This window comes from Chrysemys picta, chromosome 2 (genome assembly GCF_011386835.1).
Source record: "Chrysemys picta bellii isolate R12L10 chromosome 2, ASM1138683v2, whole genome shotgun sequence".
Classification (NCBI taxonomy): domain Eukaryota; kingdom Metazoa; phylum Chordata; order Testudines; family Emydidae; genus Chrysemys; species Chrysemys picta.
In genome coordinates this window covers 67,001,241-67,020,805 of record NC_088792.1, presented here as the reverse complement: position 1 = coordinate 67,020,805, position 19,565 = coordinate 67,001,241, and the positions used below count along the sequence as shown (strand labels likewise).

General features: G+C 43.4%; 1 protein-coding gene across 3 annotated transcripts in view; it reads left to right on the top strand.

Annotated features, from left to right (window-relative positions):
* The first annotated feature begins 11,893 nt into the window (after positions 1 to 11,893).
* Positions 11,894 to 19,565, top strand: part of JAZF1 (JAZF zinc finger 1) — a 274,362-nt gene continuing 266,690 nt past the window's right edge. The window contains exon 1 of one of the 3 annotated variants that reach the window (XM_005296995.3): positions 11,894 to 12,229. In XM_005296995.3, the coding sequence (XP_005297052.1) occupies positions 12,115 to 12,229 (115 nt within the window). In that variant the 5' untranslated portion in view covers positions 11,894 to 12,114. Of the gene's footprint in view, positions 12,230 to 12,928; positions 13,035 to 13,139; positions 13,376 to 19,565 lie in introns of those variants that run through there. The other 2 variants (XM_065583405.1, XM_008170328.4) reach the window with 2 other exon arrangements.

The following is a 19,565-nucleotide window of genomic DNA, read 5'->3' as shown; positions in this document are numbered from 1 at the left end:
TATTTACTAGGTAATCTGCTTTGATCTCTTTGCTATCACTTATAATAACTTAAAATCTATCTTTTTGTAGTAAATAAACTTATTTTATGTTTTAATCTAAACCAATAAGTTTGGACTGAAGTGCTTGGGAATCTTAGCTCAAGGGGCAAAGGCTGTTGCATTTCCTCTCCACATTGAGGGAAGGGTGAACTCTATGAACTTACTCTGTATAGTTCTCCGTGCAGCGCAAAACAGTATAATTTTGGGTTTATATTCCAGTGGGGTGAGGGGGGAGCATGCCTGGGGAGCTGGGGGTTATCTTGGCTGTAGCCTCTCTATTGTTGCTTCATGCAGCGGCTGGTCAGAGAGCCTGCATATAACTGCAGCTGGGTGTGTCCCTGCCTGTGTGAATGCTGGTGGAAGTGTAGGACTGGGAGTGGGTCTGCAGCTTGTCACAGCAACACAGTGTGAAAGGGAGCTCAGACTGATGAGTCAGAGGGCTCAGTAGTACCCCAGTTCCAGGCACCCCAGGGGGGGACCCATCACAAATTGGTCCTTGAAAACCCACAACCACTCCCGTGAAAGATGTGGGACACCGTCCAAGAGGAGCTATGAACCATGTTAAACCAGGGGTAGTGGAAGAGTCTTGCAGTGGTAGTGAAGTCCTATTGTGCTGGTACCGAAACCAGATGGGACAACCTATTCTTTTTGATTTCAGAAAGGTAACTATAAATCAAAGTTTGATGCCCAGAGTAGATTAGTTCACTAGAAAGGCTGGAAGCTGCCAACTATATCTGCACCCTAGACCTCAGGAAGGCATATTGGCAGATCCCTCTGACCTCAGAGTCTCAGGAAAAGACAGCTTTCTCCACTCCATTCGTTCTGTACCAATTATGAGCTATGCTATTTTGCCTCCATGGGGCAGCAGCCACTTTCCAATGGCACATGGATCATGTGCTGTAACAACATGGTCAATATGCTGCAGTATCTATCGATGACATTGTGATTTACAGCTGTAAATGGAACAACCACATATGACATATTACCTCCGTCCTACAGATTCTGAAGGGTACAGGATTCACTGTGAACCCAGCAAGGTGTACAGGATTCACCGTGAACCAAGTAAGATGGTAAACTGGAAGTTACTTATCTTAGTTATACCATAGGAAAGGGCAAGTTATGACCATTGGCAAACCACAGGCCTTAGCAACCTGACAAAAATAAAACAGGTCTGACAGTTTTGGGGCCTAACAAGCGATTATGGGCATTTTGTACCAGACTTTGCCATGACTGCAGCACCCCTCCTTTTGAAGGATACCAGTCCTAAGAAAATCGTCTGGAGTCTGCGACAGAGCATTTTGGAATCTAAAAGACTCTCTGTGTCAGGAACTGATAAGTTTTCACCCAGATTTTTCCAAAATGTTCATACTACAAACAAATGCCTCCGTTGAAGGATGTAGAACAGTCTTTTCCCAGGAGGCTGAGGAAGAGGAACACCCAATTCTCTATATAAGTAGAAAAGTGTTCCGCCAGAGGAAGCCTATTCAGACACAGAAAAATAACCATTAGCTGTGAAATGGGCTATGGATGTCTTAAGGTACTATTTGTTGGCAAACCCCTTCTCATTAGTAACTGAACACACACCTCTTCGCTGGTTGAACATCATGAAGGATGTCGACCCAAGAATTTTATGCAGTGGTTCCTCTCCTTACAGCTATATAGTTTTCAGGTACTCCACCGAGGTGGGACAGCCCACCAAAATGCTGATTCTCTCTCCCCCCCCTTCTTCCTCCCCCCAAGAAGGAGAGCAAAGGACACAATCCTGGATCCTATTTTGAGGCGGAGGGTAAGCGATGGGGCATACAAACCCCACACGGGAGAAGAAAGGGTTAAAATGCAGCTCGGGACCCTGCCGCACCTGTAAAGCTTACACAAGCTGGAGGTGGAACTTCAACAGGGAAGTAGAGGAGCTTAGAGGCAGGCAGTGGAAGGAAGCTCTTGGGAAGGAGTACCCCAAGAACTCTTGCTGCCTGAGGCTTGGAGATATTGACCTGACCAAGACTGCAAAGAAGGGACTGGTGAAGGTCAGAAGCTTTAATTTTGTATTCAGTGCTTTACGCTGGGGGACACCGGTAGGAAGTGATTCAGGAAGGTTGCTGCATAGCACCCCAAGATACAGATCTTAGCTGTCCACCATTGGGCCCTGGATTGGCACCCAATGAAGAGGTTGGGCCCCTAAAGAGTGGACAATGACAGAAGTCTATACTTCAACAGGGATATTAGTTGGGGAAGATCCTGAAGGCATTGAGGGTGCAGACCCGAAGATCCTGACCCAAGGGGGGAGCCTGGAAGCCCTTGATGACTTCTGAAGACTTGCACATTATTTAACTCTTTATGTCTCCCCTGAAAGGCAGACACGAATGTGTGATCTGGCTGGAGGGCTGAGTTGCAAAAAGGACAGACTGCTATATGCTGCGGCTATACCATAGGCACCGAGTTTCTAATCTACCAGGGGTGCTCCCGCCCCCACTCCACTCCTTCCCCCAGTGTCCCACCCCTGCCCTGCTTCTTCCCACCCCCGCTCTGCCCCCCCCTTCCCGCCCAGTTCATCCCCCTCCAGGATAGGAAGAGAGCCTGGCACACCCTGGCCTGACCACTAGGAAGCACTGCTGGTGAGTGCTTCACAGTAATCAATTGTGTAAACCATTTGGAACTTCTTTATAGCTAATGGCTGTTAGCCAGAATGGACAGGGATGGTGTCCCTAGCCTCTGTTTGCCAGAAGCTGGGAATGGGCGACAGTGGATGGATCACTTGATGATTACCTGTTCTGTTCATTCCGTCTGGGGCACCTGGTACTGGCCACTGTCTGAAGACAGGATACTGGGCTAGATGGACCTTTGGTCTGACCCAGTATGGCCGTTGTTACGTTCTTATGTTATGTTTATACAAGGACACTATATAAAATTAATTACATTAAGTTTCATTAATAATTTGTCATTTTCAATACTTTTCTATAAAATGTTTAACTCATTGCAGTCCAGTTTTAAGACCAACACTAACGCACAGTGGCACTTGATTATTGTGTGTATTAAGCTTTTGACTCAGGCCCCATCAGGATTGTGCTGGGGACTGAAAACAGATAGGAAGATATGGTACCAGCCCCAAAGAGCTTAAAATTGAGAAACTCAAAGCAACTGGTATAGTCAGTACCTGAATATTACTCTCCAGGACAGGACCAAACTTTGTTGACAACGTGCGACTCAGTACTATTGTGGGAGGGCTGTTGGAGTGTTATTATTCCAGAAAAAGAATGAGACATATTAGCTGGTGGTGTGAGAGGTTGCATCAGTTCTGCATACTCCACCTTTTCTGTGGATAGGGAATGTAAATTCCCATTCCTGACCCTCCAGCACTCTTCAAAAGTATTAATTGCACCTATTTTTTTTTAAAGATAAAGCCCTCATGATGTAAATGATTGAGATGTATCATTTTAGTGGGCACAGAAAGTATGGCCGCATTCGTCAGTCATAAACACAGTTCAGAATAGTAATACAGATAATGTTACCAACAAATAATAAGACATTCTTTTTAAAATCAGAGGCCAGTGGAGAGAAAAATTTGGTGGCTTGGGAGGCTGAAAAGTATTTTGCAAGTGTAGAGCCCTAATAAGGGAGGCACTTTTATCTAGTGGTTATAGCAGAAATTAGGTATAGGCAGAGCTGAGTTGTATTTCCAACTCTGCACCACTTTCAGGCCTGATTTTTCTTTTTCTTTTTACATTCTTCCCCCACAGATTTCAGTGGGAGTTATGAGTCCTTACTACCTGCTGTTTTAGTTTTCCAAGCTGGAAAATGGAGATAGGCAAGTATCATTATCTGTGTAGAATGCTTTGAAAAGCCTGAATGAGAATTGTAGTAAATTCAAAATATTATTCATAATAAAGATATAGCACTTCAAAATGTGCTGGTGGGTGGGGAAAACTAATTTTATAAGAAGCATCAAGATAACTCAACCACACTCTTCCAGATAGTTGGGAGGAGGGGGGGAAGGGGCATACATATAGTGTGGGGAAATTGACTCTGAAAGTTCTAAAAATTGTATTAAGATGAGGTTTTAAAAAAAGTGAACGGTACAGATTTTAAGCATAGAAGTTTCTGCTTATCAGGGAATAACGTACAGATTATCAACGGGTGCGAAGTTCGGTTTAAGATCGGGTGGCATAAAGTTCTTTCTAAAAGAGCTGTTTATCACGGGGGTAACATGATGTGTTTCTCTTATGCACTAGAAAGAAAGGTAACTGGATGCCAAAACTGGAGAAGGGGGGGAAAAGTAAGCTCAGGGACATTTGTGACAGACAAACATGAATAGGGAAACACAAGGAGTAGTTTTGGCATATAGGGCCTGATCCTGCATCACTGAAGTCTACGGGAGCAGGCCCTTAGTTAATTTGGGAACAAAAAACGGATTCTCTGAAAAGAAGAGAAGTAGTAAGAAGATGGGTCTGAAAAAGTGTTTAGAATAGATCATAGGAGTAAGTTACTAATCATGGGCCTGACTTGATGAACTGCCTCAACTTGCAGTGAAATCATCAGAAGTTAAGCCTGCTTAACACCTGCTAAATCAGGCCCTAAAATACTAGGGAGGAGTGACTTAGGCTTTGTCTATACCAGGGGTTGGCAACCTTTCAGAAGCAGTGTGCCGAGTCTTCATTTATTCACTCTAATTTAAGGTTTCGCGTGCCAGTAATACATTTTAACATTTTAACGTTTTTAGAAGGTCTCTTTCTATAAGTCCATAATATATAACTAAACTATTGTTGTATGTCAAGTAAACATTTTAAAAATCTTATTTAAGAAGCTTCATTTAAAATTAAATTAAAATGCAGAGCCCCCCGGACAAGTGGCCAGCACCCGGGCAGTGTGAGTGCCACTGAAAATCAGCTCGTGTGCCGCCTTCGGCACGCGTGCCATATTTTGCCTACCCCTGGTCTATACTATCCTTTTAGTGACACAGCTGTGCCGCTACAGCTGTGCCACTAAAAGGCTCGCAGTGTAGCTGCTGTTTGTCGGCGGGAGAGAGCTCTCCCACTGACAAAACTTCCACCCAAACAAGCGTCAGCAGCTTTGTCGGCAGGAGCGTTCTCTCACTGACAAAGCGCTGTTCACACCGGTAAAACTTTTGTCGTTCGTGGTGCGTGGGTTTTTTTTAACACCCCTGAACAACAAAAGTTTTGCTGACAAAGTTCCAGTGTAGACAAAGCCTTAGTCAAAGGCATTACCTGGATCATTATCTATGAGATACTGAGTGGCTCCCAAGAAGTGTGCTCAGCATTTCCAACTCCTATTGACTTCCGTGGGAATTGTGTTCTCACCAGCTCATGGAGTCCCTGAAATCCAGAGAATTTAGTAAGCACCTATATCTTTATTTTTATGTATTTATTAGTGATAGGAGACTAGTTGTAGAAAGCAGCTATAGGAAAGTGTTGACAGAGTAGTGATATTTACAGTTTTGTTTCACTGTGGGCTTGATCCTGCATCCACTGAACATATGGGGCAGCTCCCATTGACTTTAATGATGCAGGATCAGCCCCTTACGTAATTCATGTACACAATACTCATTCTACTGAGTATTGGTCTCCTGCTTCTCTGTACAATTTTATTATTTATATTACTATAGCACTCACAATGTGCTAGACACTGTCCATACAAAGATCCAGTCCCCAGCCGGTAAAGGTTAATATTTAAGGCTGCGAGGTTACAAACTGAGCTGTGGACCCCTGCACCCACACAGAGATCTACTGATTTTAATAGTTCTCTGCATAGAGTTAGGATCTGATTGTACAGATTAGAGACCTATGACTAAGAAAAATGCTTAAGGTATTTTTCTCCTGCACCTGTCTGTTGTTCTAAGTCCCAAGCCTACAAAAATTTGCCATGAGTAATCCTATAAAATTTAGTAGCAAAATTAAGCATCTGCATCAATGTTTGCAGGATTGGGGTCTTAATTAGGATCAGATGTCTCCCAAACTTCCCTTTGTCTTAGCCAATTACTAGTTGACTAATTTTCTTGTAAGGATAATGGAAGAAGTGGGCCTTGAGGACAGATTTAAAGGAAGAGAGTAGTGATCTGTGTAATGAATATGCTTGATACAAAGAGAAGAACAGGAGGACTTGTGGCACCTTAGAGACTAACAAATTTATTAGAGCATAAGCTTTCGTGGACTACAGCCCACTTCTTCGGATGCATATAGAGTGGAACATATATTGAGGAGATATATATACACACACAGACAGAGAGCATAAACAGGTGGGAGTTGTCTTACCACCTCTGAGAGGCCAATTAATTAAGAGAAAACAAACTTTTGAAGTGATAATCAAGCTAGCTCAGTACAGACAGTTAGATAACAAGTGTGAGAATACTTACAAGGCGAGATAGATTCAATGTTTGTAATGGCTCAGCCATTCCCAGTCTTTATTCAAACCGGAGTTGATTGTGTCTAGTTTGCATATCAATTCTAGCTCAGCAGTTTCTCGTTGGAGTCTGTTTTTGAAGTTTTTCTGTTGTAATATAGCCACCCGCAGGTCTGTCACTGAATGACCAGACAGGTTAAAGTGTTCTCCCACTGGTTTTTGAGTATTTTGATTCCTGATGTCAGATTTGTGTCCATTAATTCTTTTGCGTAGAGACTGTCCGGTTTGGCCAATGTACATGGCAGAGGGGCATTGCTGGCACATGATGGCATATATCACATTGGTAGATGTGCAGGTGAACGAGCCCCTGATGGTATGGCTGATGTGATTAGGTCCTATGATGATGTCACTGGAATAGATATGTGGACAGAGTTGGCATCGGGGTTTGTTACAAGGATAGGTTCCTGGGTTAGTGGTTTTGTTCAGTGATGTGTGGTTGCTGGTGAGTATTTGCTTTAGGTTCGGGGGTTGTCTGTAAGCGAGGACAGGTCTGTCTCCCAAGATCTGTGAGAGTAAAGGATCATCTTTCAGGATAGGTTGTAGATCTCTGATGATGCGCTGGAGAGGTTTTAGTTGGGGGCTGAAGGTGACAGCTAGTGGTGTTCTGTTATTTTCTTTGTTGGGCCTGTCTTGTAGGAGGTGACTTCTGGGTACTCGTCTGGCTCTGTCAATCTGTTTTTTCACTTCAGCAGGTGGGTATTGTAGTTTTAAGAATGCTTGATAGAGATCTTGTAGGTGCTTGTCTCTATCCAAGGGATTGGAGCAAATGCGGTTATATCTTAGGGCTTGGCTGTAGACAATGGATCGTGTGGTGTGTCCTGGAAGTCAGTGGTGTCTCGAAGATAGCTGGGAGTGCTGGTAGCGTAGGGTTTATCCATAAACCTGGATATCCTGGACGCCCCATCATCTCAGGCATTGGCACCCTAACATCAGGCTTGTCTGGTTATGTAGACTCTCTCCTCAGACCCTACGCTACCAGCACTCCCAGCTATCTTCGAGACACCACTGACTTCCTGAGGAAACTACAATCCATCGGTGATCTTCCAGAAAACACCATCCTGGCCACTATGGACGTAGAAGCCCTCTACACCAATATTCCACACAAAGATGGACTACAAGCTATCAGGAACAGTATCCCTGATAATGTCACAGCTAACCTGGTGGCTGAACTTTGTGATTTTGTCCTCACCCACAACTATTTCACATTTGGGGACAATATATACCTTCAAGTCAGCGGCACTGCTATGGGTACCCGCATGGCCCCACAATATGCCAACATTTTTATGGCTGACTTAGAACAACGCTTCCTTAGCTCTCGTCCCCTAACGCCCCTACTCTACTTGCGCTACATTGATGACATCTTCATCATCTGGACCCATGGAAAAGAAGCCCTTGAGGAATTTCACCATGATTTCAATAATTTCCATCCCACCATCAACCTCAGCCTAGATCAATCCACACAAGCGGTCCATTTCCTGGACACTACTGTGCTAATAAGCGATGGTCACATAAATACCACCCTATATCGGAAACCTACTGACCGCTACACTTACCTACATGCCTCCAGCTTCCATCCAGGACACACCACACGATCCATTGTCTACAGCCAAGCCCTAAGATATAACCGCATTTGCTCCAATCCCTTGGATAGAGACAAGCACCTACAAGATCTCTATCAAGCATTCTTAAAACTACAATACCCACCTGCTGAAGTGAAAAAACAGATTGACAGAGCCAGACGAGTACCCAGAAGTCACCTCCTACAAGACAGGCCCAACAAAGAAAATAACAGAACACCACTAGCTGTCACCTTCAGCCCCCAACTAAAACCTCTCCAGCGCATCATCAGAGATCTACAACCTATCCTGAAAGATGATCCTTTACTCTCACAGATCTTGGGAGACAGACCTGTCCTCGCTTACAGACAACCCCCGAACCTAAAGCAAATACTCACCAGCAACCACACATCACTGAACAAAACCACTAACCCAGGAACCTATCCTTGTAACAAACCCCGATGCCAACTCTGTCCACATATCTATTCCAGTGACATCATCATAGGACCTAATCACATCAGCCATACCATCAGGGGCTCGTTCACCTGCACATCTACCAATGTGATATATGCCATCATGTGCCAGCAATGCCCCTCTGCCATGTACATTGGCCAAACCGGACAGTCTCTACGCAAAAGAATTAATGGACACAAATCTGACATCAGGAATCAAAATACTCAAAAACCAGTGGGAGAACACTTTAACCTGTCTGGTCATTCAGTGACAGACCTGCGGGTGGCTATATTACAACAGAAAAACTTCAAAAACAGACTCCAACGAGAAACTGCTGAGCTAGAATTGATATGCAAACTAGACACAATCAACTCCGGTTTGAATAAAGACTGGGAATGGCTGAGCCATTACAAACATTGAATCTATCTCGCCTTGTAAGTATTCTCACACTTGTTATCTAACTGTCTGTACTGAGCTAGCTTGATTATCACTTCAAAAGTTTGTTTTCTCTTAATTAATTGGCCTCTCAGAGGTGGTAAGACAACTCCCACCTGTTTATGCTCTCTGTCTGTGTGTGTATATATATCTCCTCAATATATGTTCCACTCTATATGCATCCGAAGAAGTGGGCTGTAGTCCACGAAAGCTTATGCTCTAATAAATTTGTTAGTCTCTAAGGTGCCACAAGTCCTCCTGTTCTTCTTTTTGCGGATACAGACTAACACGGCTGCTACTCTGAAACTTGATACAAAGGTACGTCGAGACTAACCGTCGAATCGGCGGGTAGTAATCGATCTATCAGGGATTGATATATCGCGTCTCGTCTAGACACGATATATCAATCCCCGAACGCGCTCACTGTCGACTCCAGAACTCCACCAGGGCGAGCGGCAGTAGCGGAGTCAACGGGGCAGCCGCGGCCGTTGATCCCGCGCTGTGAGGACCCGAGGTAAGTCGAAATAAGATACATCAACTTCAGCTACGCTATTCCCAGCACTATTCCCGTAGCTGAAGTTGCGTATCTTACATTGACCCCCAGTGTAGACCAGCCCAAACAGACCAAATGATAGGTTTTAGATATCAGGAACCTGTGTATTACTCAGGAGAATTCTAACTTTAATATGGAATGCCTTACAGTGTTGAAGTGAAGGCAGGCTTTCCTTAAATCTGTATCTTTGGAAAATAAATGTTGTGCATTTTTTAATGCATTTTTTTAAATGTACAATTAAGTAAAATAAATATATACACTCGGAACAATTTTTTTGATTGGATGTTATGCAACATATAGGGAAAAATCAGTGTTAATTTATATGAAAATTGGGAAACTGATCTGTGAACAAAGATGCAGGTTATTTTGTCACCATGAGGTTTTAGGTTCTCAGGTACATAGGTAGTCAGAGATGGCTCCAAGATTTCTGCTGCTCTAAGCAAACTGGCATACCCTCCATGCCTGCAGTCACTAACCATTTTGCTGCCTTGAAAGCTTTGCTACTCTTTAGGCAATGACCCCTTCAGCAATGATGGGAGCAGCTGAGAGGGCAATATAGTTAATAAATCAGAATCTGATTCTGCAGACCCTTATGCACATGCTTAACTTTAGGCATAGAGTTAAGCACATGCATAAGTATCTGCATGATTAGGATCTTAAGCCAGTATTTTTATTTTTTTGCAGCACTGGTTTTGCTTGAACTACTAGCATAATTTTAGCATAATATGCAATATAGCAAAGATGGGATAATTATTAAAAAAAAACTTTACAGAACCCACCTGACAGGCAAGCTCTTGCTTTTTTTTCCCTTTTAATTTTAAATAAAGCTGTCTATGAATTTTAGCCTCAGGAGAACTTCATTCAAATCAATTAATCAGTCGGCCTCTCCAGTGACTAGCTTTCTGGAGACAAAAAAGTCAAAATAGGTTTTGAGAGTGAGTTTTGCATTTTTATGTTACCGTAATTTCCTTCTCCAGTTCTATCAGTTTTACACCACAGCACAATCCCGATTTCTTGCTCTCCTACTTCAACTCCTATCAACACAAGAGTTCAACATGCAAAGATTAGCAGAATCATGTCCTTATGCTGCAAAGATCTATCCTACAGAGCCAAATTCTGTGCCATATAAACCTTCTGCTACTTCATACTCCAATCCTCTAAACAGTTATGCATGTGCCTAATGTTATTAATTTGAATAGCCTCATTGATTTCAATAGGTTACTTACTGTAGTACAGTCAAGCACCTGTGTCTGTAGGATGAGGGCCTAAAGGCTTGATTCTGCAAGTAGCTGAGAACTCTCAACTCCAATGAGATGGGGTTGAGGGTGCTCAGTACCTTTTAGGTGCTGACATTCAATAAAGTCAATGGGGATTGTATGAGCTTTAGGTGAATGCACTGCTTAGACCAGTGGCTCTCAACCTTTCCAGACTACTATACTCCTTTCAGGAGTCTGATTTGTCTTGTGTACCCACAAGTTTCACCTCACTTAAAAACTACTTGCTTACAAAATCAGACATAAAAATACAAAAGTGTCACAGCACACTATTACTGAAAAATTGCTTACTTTCTCACTTTTACCATATAATTATAAAATAAATCAATTGGAATATAAACATTGTACTTACATTTCAGTGTTTAGTATATAGAGCACTATAAACAAGTCATTGTCCGTATGAAATTGTAGTTTCTATTGACTTCATTAGTGCTTTTTATGTAGCCCATTGTAAAACTAGGCAAATATCTAGATGAGTCGATGTACCCACTGGAAGACCTCTGTGTGCCCCTGGTTGTGAACCACTGGTTTATACCACTTGGTGAACTCCCGTACTGTGGGTCCCCCTCTGTGAACCAGATAATGCTACTGTTAGTAAAAATAAGGTGTCATAGCCTATTCCACAAGTAGTCCCACTGATTTAAATGGGGCTAATTATTGTGTAAAATACTATTCCAGGGATTGTCAAACTGGGGGTCATGACCCCTCAGGAAGTCGCAAGGTTATTACATTGGGGGTTGCGAGCTGTCGGCCTCCACCCCAAACCCCGCTTTGCCTCCAGCATTTATAATGGTGTTAAATATATAAAAAAGTGTTCTAATGTATAAGGGGGGGGGGTCACACTCACAAATTGGTTTTATGGGGTAAACAAAAATGAGCTCTTTATAATTCCCCACCCCCCCAATGTGTTACTGAAAAAAGTTAAATAAAGTTACAAACAAATATAACATTTTCCCCCTCCAAACTTCACAGTGGAAGTCACACCAATCTGTTGTGTAACACAGTCTTTGAGCACTGAAGTATCTATGTAAACTACTCTTAAGTCTCCCCCTGAGAAGGTGATGAGTGTGGCCTGGGTCCCTTGATCCTGGTGCTGCTGCTGGAGAGGCGGTGGCTGCTGGGGTAGCACAGCTGTTACAGTGCAGCACTGGTCCCTCCTCCCAGCTGCGGCTGCCTCATCTCCCCCCACCCAGCCCGTCCCTCCCCTCCGCCGCTCCCGACGCTGCTGCTGCCGCCGCGGCCACCTCCTCCTCCCCGCCCCCACCCTCTCTCTCTCTCTCTCTCTCTCCCTCCATCTCTCTCTGTCCCGTTCCCCCTTTCCCCCGCCTCTCTCCGCCCTGCCGCCGGCGGCCCTGGCAGAGCAGGCACTGCAGGGGGATCTCAATGTAACACCATGACAGGCATCGCCGCCGCCTCCTTCTTCTCCAATACCTGCAGGTTCGGGGGCTGCGGGCTCCACTTCCCAAGCCTGGCTGAGCTCATCGAGCACATTGAGGATAACCACATCGGTGAGTGGCCGGGAGGGGGACCCCCCCGCAGCGCTGGGGAGCGGGGTGCATGTGCAAGGGGCGTGGGGCTGCATGCCGGGCACGGGCAGGGCGGGGGGAGAAGGTGCCGGGGTGGCTGCATACTGGGCATGGGCGTGTTCGGGGCGCGGGGGGGTGTGAGGTGCAGGAGGCGGCATGGCAAGGCGTGGGGCGGAAGGGGTGCTGGGGGAGGCTGCGAGGGGGGCACGAGGGGCTGGGGCGGCTGCACAAGGGGGCATGGTTGGGGGGGGGGCAAGCTGGGCGCCGCTGCAGCGAAGTTTGCCTTGGCAGGAGGCAGTGCGGAGAGCCGGAGGAGGCGCGGGGAGGGGGAAGAGGAGGACGGGCACGGCACGCCGCCTGCTGCTTCCGCCCCGGCTCTGGCTGTCAGGGCTCCGGGGAGGGAGGGAGCGAGCCGCGGCAGCCATTCCGCTTCCTCCTCCTCGCCGCCGCCGCTGCTGCTGCGTCCTGTCAGCGCTGTTGCTAGGTGTGGTGGGGAGGATCGGGCGCTGCCTGCCCGCTGCAGCCTGGCTGCCCTGAAGGCGCCTCTCCGGGGAGGAAGGGTGTCGGGGAGGCTGGCGGCTGGGTGGGCGTGGAGCAGGGCCCCGCCGGCGGGCGGGGGTGGAGGTTAAGCAGCGGCGGCTGCTGCAGGGGCGAGGTCTGCGTGCGGCTAGTGCCGCGCCTGGGGTCAGGAGACGCCGTGCGGCTCCAGCAGCCGGGGAAGGAGGAACCCCTCGGTGCAGCGCTGGCGGGCGGGGATTCCTCGGCGCTCTGCTGCTGCCATTTGCTGGTGAGCCGCGGCCAGGCCTCTGAGCGGGGTCCCGCCGGCGGGGCATGGAGCTGGGCGCTGCGCCTGTCTGATCATCACCTGTAGGATAGCTCGCTCCCCCTCCCCCCCTGTACACCGTGTTGATCAGACAAGCGCTTTCAACAAGTCCCCTGCCTGGGATGCCGCGGTCCCGAACAATTCTCCGGGAAGATCCGCCCTGTGCCCGCTCCGAGGGGAGTGGGGGCAGGGATTATGCCCAGTGCATTATGCAGCAGGAGGTGGGGTGATGACTCGTCAGTCTGCTGCCTCCGGGAGGGTGCCCCTGGGTTTGTATCCGCACAGCAGTTTGCAGTTACGTGCAGGTATGAATGTGTGAGGAATGACCCCGGCTTCTGTATGCAAATCCAAAAGTTAACACTGTGACAAAGCGCTTTTTTTGTAATCTTTCAGTTAATATGTGAGCAAAAGATAAAACACGAGGCCTACCTTCTGTACATGGATTTTTCTTAGAATAAGCTTTGTTTAAAAAAAATAGTTTAGCAAATCTACTTTTTTTTTTAAATTGCTGTCTAGAAGGTAATACAATTGATGCATTACAAGAAAAAAACGGTGGGTGAGGTACTATGTTTCATTGGACCAACTTCTGTTGGTGAGAAATACAAGCTTTCATGCTTATACAGAACTGGAAAGTTTGTCTCTCACCAGCAGATGTTGGAGACATAAAAGATATTACCTCATCCATCTTGTCTTGTTAATATCATGGGACTGATACAGCTACAAGTACACTGCCTTATCAGACCTTATTTTTGTTGTCCCATTTAACAGGGGTTTTACAGTGACTTTTAGGCAATCCCTTCTGTGTAACCTCTTTGCTGTGTTTTATTAACAATGTAAACTAAGCTGTCAGAAATATAATTTTCTTCAAAGTAGAAACTTGACAGGTTAGTGACTCCTGATTTGTTTTAATCTGAAAGAGGATTATATTATAAAGAAGATGTAAATAATTAGATTTGCTGTGATTCAGTAAAAATATAAGTAAGCAGCATGCTGCTATACAATGATGAAACACACATGCTGTTCCATTTTATGACTTCTTTAATAAGCCGGCCCAAACATTGAAAAAAAATAATTGAAATTTTGATGAAGTAATAAACTTTAAAATTAGACTTAACTTAAAATTGAGTGTCAAACTGCATTAATACAGTGTTATAGGTGAGATTTAAATTGCAAAACAGGAAATTCCAAGGTATGATTTCCATAACCATAGATGTTTACATGTATGTGATAAAATCATATTCAGGAGCCATTCTCTAACTTTCAGATTTAGCACACCATATCTCAAACTGAAAAATACATAGTATATTCTTGTTATAATCTTAATCAGTGTTGTTATAATGGATTCTCATTTTGATACTATACTATAAACCTGTGATTCTCAACCTTTCCCCATACCGTGAACCATGTTGCAACAGGAAAACGATTTGGGATGTCACTCTCAACTAGACATAAATAAAGGGAAGGTGATCATGATAGTCCCTTCCCGTTTGAATCTGTTTGCACCCCCAGGTTGGGAAGTCATGCTATAAACCAAGCCACGTACCGCCTGATTGCGGCCTGTGGACCGTAATTAGAGAACCACTGCCATACAGTTGTACAGAATATTTCATATGCATGAGGGGGGAGGGCAGGCTGAGTTACGTTAGGAAACTATACACTTAATTTCCTAATATTTGTGCATTTAAAATTAATATTACATTAATATATATTTGTATGTAATGCTTTTATTTTCTCTAAAAGAAAGTTGCAATGATCACAGATTAAATACCCACACGTACATTCATATGAGCATGAGATATGACACTGCTTTGAGTACATTTATTTGAAGGCTCTTCCATATGGGATTGCACGTTCAAATAACATTACACAAATTTGTGGAAAATAGCTTATAGTGCTTGTGATTTTTCAAACATCTATAACATTTATTCTGTACCAGTTTTCTACAAATATGTCAAAAGTTTTTTTTTCCTGATGGAAGCCGGTAGTCACTGCATGGGCTCAGAAGTCTGTCCATCCTGAGTTTGGTGCAGAATTGGATCTGAAGTGGATTTCCAGTTTGATGTTTTAAAAATACATCCTATTGGAGTTGTCAGTAAAATCAACTGGAAAAATTCTTACTTGGCGAAGAATCCTGAGCTAAATTCAACCTCAGTGTAAGTCACTGCAACTTCATTGAAGTCAGGGCTTAGTTTGAGTTTGTTATACCCTCAAGATATATGGATGCAACTCCTAGTAAAGTCATTGGGAGTTACATGTGTTAAACTGAACACAGGTCTCATTTCTTTCATACTAAGACCCTACAAGCTCTTTCACATGAGCAAGACCCCATTACTCTCATGGAGCAGCTTAAAAAAATCCTGACATAAAACTTCCTGAACTTTCCAAAACTCTTCAATTTTGTCATGAGAAATTTCAGCTGAAAGGGAATTTTTTTGAAAGGTTATAAGCATCTGAAAATGCAGGCTTATGAAATTGTCTTTACAAGGTGTGTGTTGTGAGCATAATACTATAATATTCTCTGTGTTGAGAATGCTTTTGTCATATACATATACAATCAGGAAGGGATTAATTTTGGACATATAGAGTACATGGTAATATTTCTTTTAAGAATAAATGATTATTTTGAAGACATCTTTTGTACTTTGTATAAGAATAAAAACAATAGGATTAGATTTGATTGTTGTTAATTTTAAAAAATAAAATAAAATGTCCTGGGTCACAGGTATGCAAACAGTTAAGGTTTATTGTTAATTTAGACTTGGTCCTGCCGGCTGCTTTGTGTGAATGGATCCTCACAACATGGAATCCCATTGGTCTGCCCATAGGAGTCAAATTGCAGCACTGGGGTCTTAAACAGAATACACTATTCTGATAGTGTATATTTTCATAGAGAGTTACAATGAATCTTGTGTATTAGCAAAATAATTGATTTGAATTTAGTCATTTTGCACTATGTGGAAGGTTGGAAGCTACAAAGTATTTTAATTCCTCTGTACTAATTAAGGGTCAGTTTTTGCCACCCTCCTTCATAAAGTAAGGTACAACTTACTGTGATTAAGGATAGCAAAAACTGGCTTTATATTTTGGCACCAAAATTCCCTGTTAACATTTCTAATCTTCAAGTGCCAGTGGATGATGTTTTTGAGAAATTCTGTAGTTGCTTTACTTACTTAGAAATACAAAATTCATGATTGTAAGTGTGACAGAACTTGATGTCTATCAATAGATTTTTTTTAAGAGCCTTAGTGTTAATTTTATGTATTAATTAGTACCTACAGCAAGCAACTGCCATAAAAGATAGATGAAATAACTGGTGCAGATGAGCTGGGAGCATTGCCATCTCTTTCTGTGCTTGGCAGGTAAAGAATAATTAAACTCATGTTTGGTGCCACAGACCTATCCCAACACATACCAATGCTACAGTCTGGTTTTTATGACTGTACGGTGCAGCCTTCAGGGTTGGTTAGGCTTACTCAGGAATAATTATCTCAGGCCTATATAAGGGACCCCATGTACTCCCTGTTGTAATGGGGCCAAATTCTGCAGGAACAACCCCTCCATTCCATAACAACATTAACTTATTCTGTTCCCATAACAGATAACCCTCATTCCCATCCTCTACCTCCACACAAACACACGTACCTACAGTTCCTAGATGAAAATACTCATTAATGTAAAATTAATCAGTGATTATTTTCTATGGTAATTATTTCCTAGGATTTTTTTTTATACCCTTGAGATGGCCTGGCTCTACCCAGTCGGCTTTGGCTTCCATGATGTCCAGACTCAGAGCCTCCTTCCCCATATGTGTTCCAGGAAGCAGGGATGATGGAAGGTTCAGGGAAGGGAGGGTTGTAGCCTGCTTCATGGGATCATCTCCCTGCCTCCTGGGGTTTGGCTGCTATGCAGGCAGCCTAGCTCATCAATCTACACGTTTGACTTTCCTACTCCCTGGCTAGAAGCTGAACGTCAGCTGTGGCTCCCTGATCCATGGAATGGCACAGAGGGCATGGACTCTGATCCAACTAATTCCCCTTTTGGAGTGTGTCGGGAGTCAAGGGCAGCTACAGGTGGGTCCCAGGAAGACAGAAAATAAAATGTTCGGTGCTTGGCTTCAGCAGAATGGCAGATTCCACAGGAGACATGGACGATGTTGTGGTCCTAGTGGACTGTATTAGCTTTGTGGAAGGAATATCTGGTAAGGGAACAGATACAGTACTATATACAGCCTGTCATTTTGCAGGGCAGTCCTTAAATTCATTACGATTTTCTGATTCAGATTTAAATTTCATCTTCTGGTTTTCTCACAGCAGTTGCTGAAGCCCACTGGGTAGGTCACATTACTGGCATTCTGTGATTTGATTCTTCATCCTTCTACTTCTTACTAGCATTTTTCAGTAGTTGAACTCCAGCCAGAAGAGCAGGGCACACTAGCTCCCTAAAGGTTTAACAGTGCAAGTATCATGCTCTTTTGGTCTTGAGGTGCTCAAACAGAGATTGTTAGAATTCTTACTCATATTATTTATTGCATTAGTTTTCTTACCTTCATGGCTTCCGTTGGCCTGAGTTTAATATTTTTCCAATGTGCAGATCAGGTTGGTGCTAATATCACACTATGTGCTAAATTGATTACCTCTGTGCATGTATGGTTCATCTGGACTGTTTTGCCTCCCTTGATATCCAGCAGGTGTGAGGGTACCAGATGTGAATCAAATGGAATCGGGGTGGATCAGAGTTACATAACCGTTTAATGACTATAAATGGTCTGAAGAGACAAGGAAAAGTGGGAGGGTGGTGGGAGAGAGTAGTGAAGAATCAAGGCTGAGTACATTCTTATCCTTTATGAGGGTTGTATGATATAGTACTTAACTGAGATTCTGAAGCATCAAAAGGGAATCTTTCAGCCTTTACTTGTACTAAGGCCACACAAAATAGACAACTTACAATAACTGAATAATTCAGTATAACTTGCTCTAGAAAATACAATACTGTGTTGCTGCGTGTCTCCCGGATAGTACCGTATTCATACAGTAGCTTTCACTGTCAAGACTTAAAGCTGGAACTTTTTTTTTTTTAATGGAAATTTTTACTCTGTTCCCAAACATTAGGATTGATGATGGAACAGGGGAAGCTGTTACACTAAGTAGTGGAATTATCAGGAAAAAAAAGAAACCTGCAAAGCAGAAACTGAGTGACATAATGAAGGTAGAAAAATTTGGGCACAATATTTTCAAAGTGATAGAAGAAAGCACAAATCAATCTGGATATTCTAATATGTAGCTCACCAGAGGAAAAGAAAGTATGTTAGTTCTGAAGTTCAACTATGCTAATAATTTTTGGATCCTAATGCCTCCAGTAATTTCAAGTCTTCATGGAACATTAAGGCAAAGGGGTCTATAATCAAGGACCAGAGTGCTGAGATGAAAAAAAAAAAAAGTGTGTGTGTGTGAGAAAGGAGAATTCCCATGACCTGCGTGCATAAAGCTTGCTCAAAACTAGTACTTACAATGGTTAACTTGGGCTGTATGCTCACTTTGGTAGTAACAGGTGCTAGAAACAATAAATGTAGAGAAAGAGAATAAGTTAAGATACTGCATGGGAGAAGCTGTGGAGTACTAAGTAAAAAGCATATCTTAAGTGGGGACCACAATGTATGAAAGACGCAACAACCTTTTCTGAGCCCCTGCAGTCTGGCACAAAGGCCACCTACCCTTGCCATTTGCTAATGGCCCCAGCATGCTTGGATTTCCACAGACACATATTGGTAATGCTGAATTTTGCTGATAGTAAAGTATTACTGCTCAGAACAGCATTAACGTAATACTGAATATGTGTAATATAACACTTTTTCCCCCCAGGGTAATGTACAGATTAGCATCTGGTGTTGTCATGACCCGTTACTCATTTCGGAGATTCCTCACACTTATTGTGCATCAGCTTTGTGAAATCATTTTTGTATTGAAAGTTGGTATGGCAGCATCGTATATAGGATGTTTTGTGTAGTGTATAGAAATTTAAAAGCAGGTTTTGTAGTTAGTTGCGACTCTTTCTTCCATGCAGCTTGCATGAACATATGGGCCTTTGTGTGCAATAAAACAAAAATCAAACATACATACCTGTTGTAAAAATATTAATAATTGTAGTTAGTCTCTTGATACAAAAGAACTAGGGAAACAACATCTAATACTTCTAGTCAACAAAATAATTCTTAATAATGATGTTCGACAAAGCCCAAAGATACATTTGTATTAAGTTTGCACCATGTCCAGTATTTCCACAGCTGTAATCTTTGTCATTCTTATGTCAATCAAAATCTTTGCATCTGGTGGTGCGGGAGATACAATGGGTCCTTTAGAGATAAATCTTTAGCCTTTGAAGAGTATGGGGAGGGGAGGCCCAGGTACTTCAGCAAAGCTCTGTCTATGTTTTAAATAGTGATACTGACTTGTGATTCTGATTAGCAGAGGTGTAGCAGGTTTACAACAGAGCTTCTGC